The 843-nt window shown below is 61.9% G+C and overlaps 1 protein-coding gene across 1 annotated transcript in view; it reads right to left on the bottom strand.

Moving 5' to 3' along the window:
* Nucleotides 1-182, bottom strand: part of Bicc1 (BicC family RNA binding protein 1) — a 284,711-nt gene extending 284,529 nt beyond the window's left edge. Inside the window, exon 1 of the mRNA XM_013514878.1 lies at nucleotides 75-182. Coding sequence (XP_013370332.1) covers nucleotides 75-126 — 52 coding nt within the window. The 5' untranslated portion in view covers nucleotides 127-182. The remainder of the gene's footprint in view (nucleotides 1-74) is intronic.
* Nucleotides 183-843: the final 661 nt, after the last annotated feature.

The raw sequence follows: 843 nt of genomic DNA, 5'->3' as shown, positions 1-843 counted from the left end.
GCTCCCGCCTGTCCCGCCGCCGCGGCCGCAGACCCCCGCCAGGCTCGCTCGGGGACGCGCACGCAGCTGCCCACCTATGCTCGCGGTCTCGCACGCTGCCGCCTTTCTGCGCCCAGGCGGACACATGCCCTCGCCCTGACCATTCTCGCAAGCCTCCCCCGGACGCAAGGCGCGCGTCCGAGCTCACGGGAGCTCACTCCTGCAGTGGGCACCAGTGCGAAGGGCACCACAGGTCCTCTTCCACGTACACAGCCACTGTGCGCCCTGAAACTCACAGCCACGGCCCGTCGCACAAGTTGGAATCAGAGGAGGGAGAGGAAAGGGTTTGGGGAGCAGACGGTCCGCCATCCGCACACACCCCGTGGACAGTCTGCCCGCGGCGCATTCCTCCAGAGGTTCCACACAGACCTCTCCCAGCAAGGTGGAACTGTGACAAGGGACAAGAGGTTCTCTCTTGTTATTGTGCGGGAGGGTTGCAGGGGTTGTTTGTTGGTTTGTGGGTTGGTTTCCTTGAACAAAATGGAGGCGCTTTCTTTGGGGGAGCTGGCCCAACTGGCATGTGGGAAGGGCGTGTTGTCAGACGCTGAGGGTCCCTGTTCTCAGGTCACCCTCTCGGAGGTGGGAGGTGACGGGACCTCTGGTCCTAGCAGGCCAGCCTCCCCACTGCCTCCCTTGTACCCTGGTAGGAAGCGCCAGGGAAGGGAAGACTCGCGCCAAGTATGCCAAGGCTCTCGAAACTCTTTTCCACATGCACACGGATTCGTACCCTCTTTTATGATCAAAGTCACAGTTTCGTTGGTGGTGGTGGTGGTGGTGGTTTGATTCTTGGGAGGAAGATGGAGG

The sequence above is a fragment of the Chinchilla lanigera genome, unplaced genomic scaffold (genome assembly GCF_000276665.1).
Source record: "Chinchilla lanigera isolate Chin_1 unplaced genomic scaffold, ChiLan1.0 scaffold00024, whole genome shotgun sequence".
Taxonomy (NCBI): Eukaryota; Metazoa; Chordata; class Mammalia; order Rodentia; family Chinchillidae; genus Chinchilla; species Chinchilla lanigera.
This window is presented reverse-complemented; position numbering and strand designations above follow the sequence as displayed.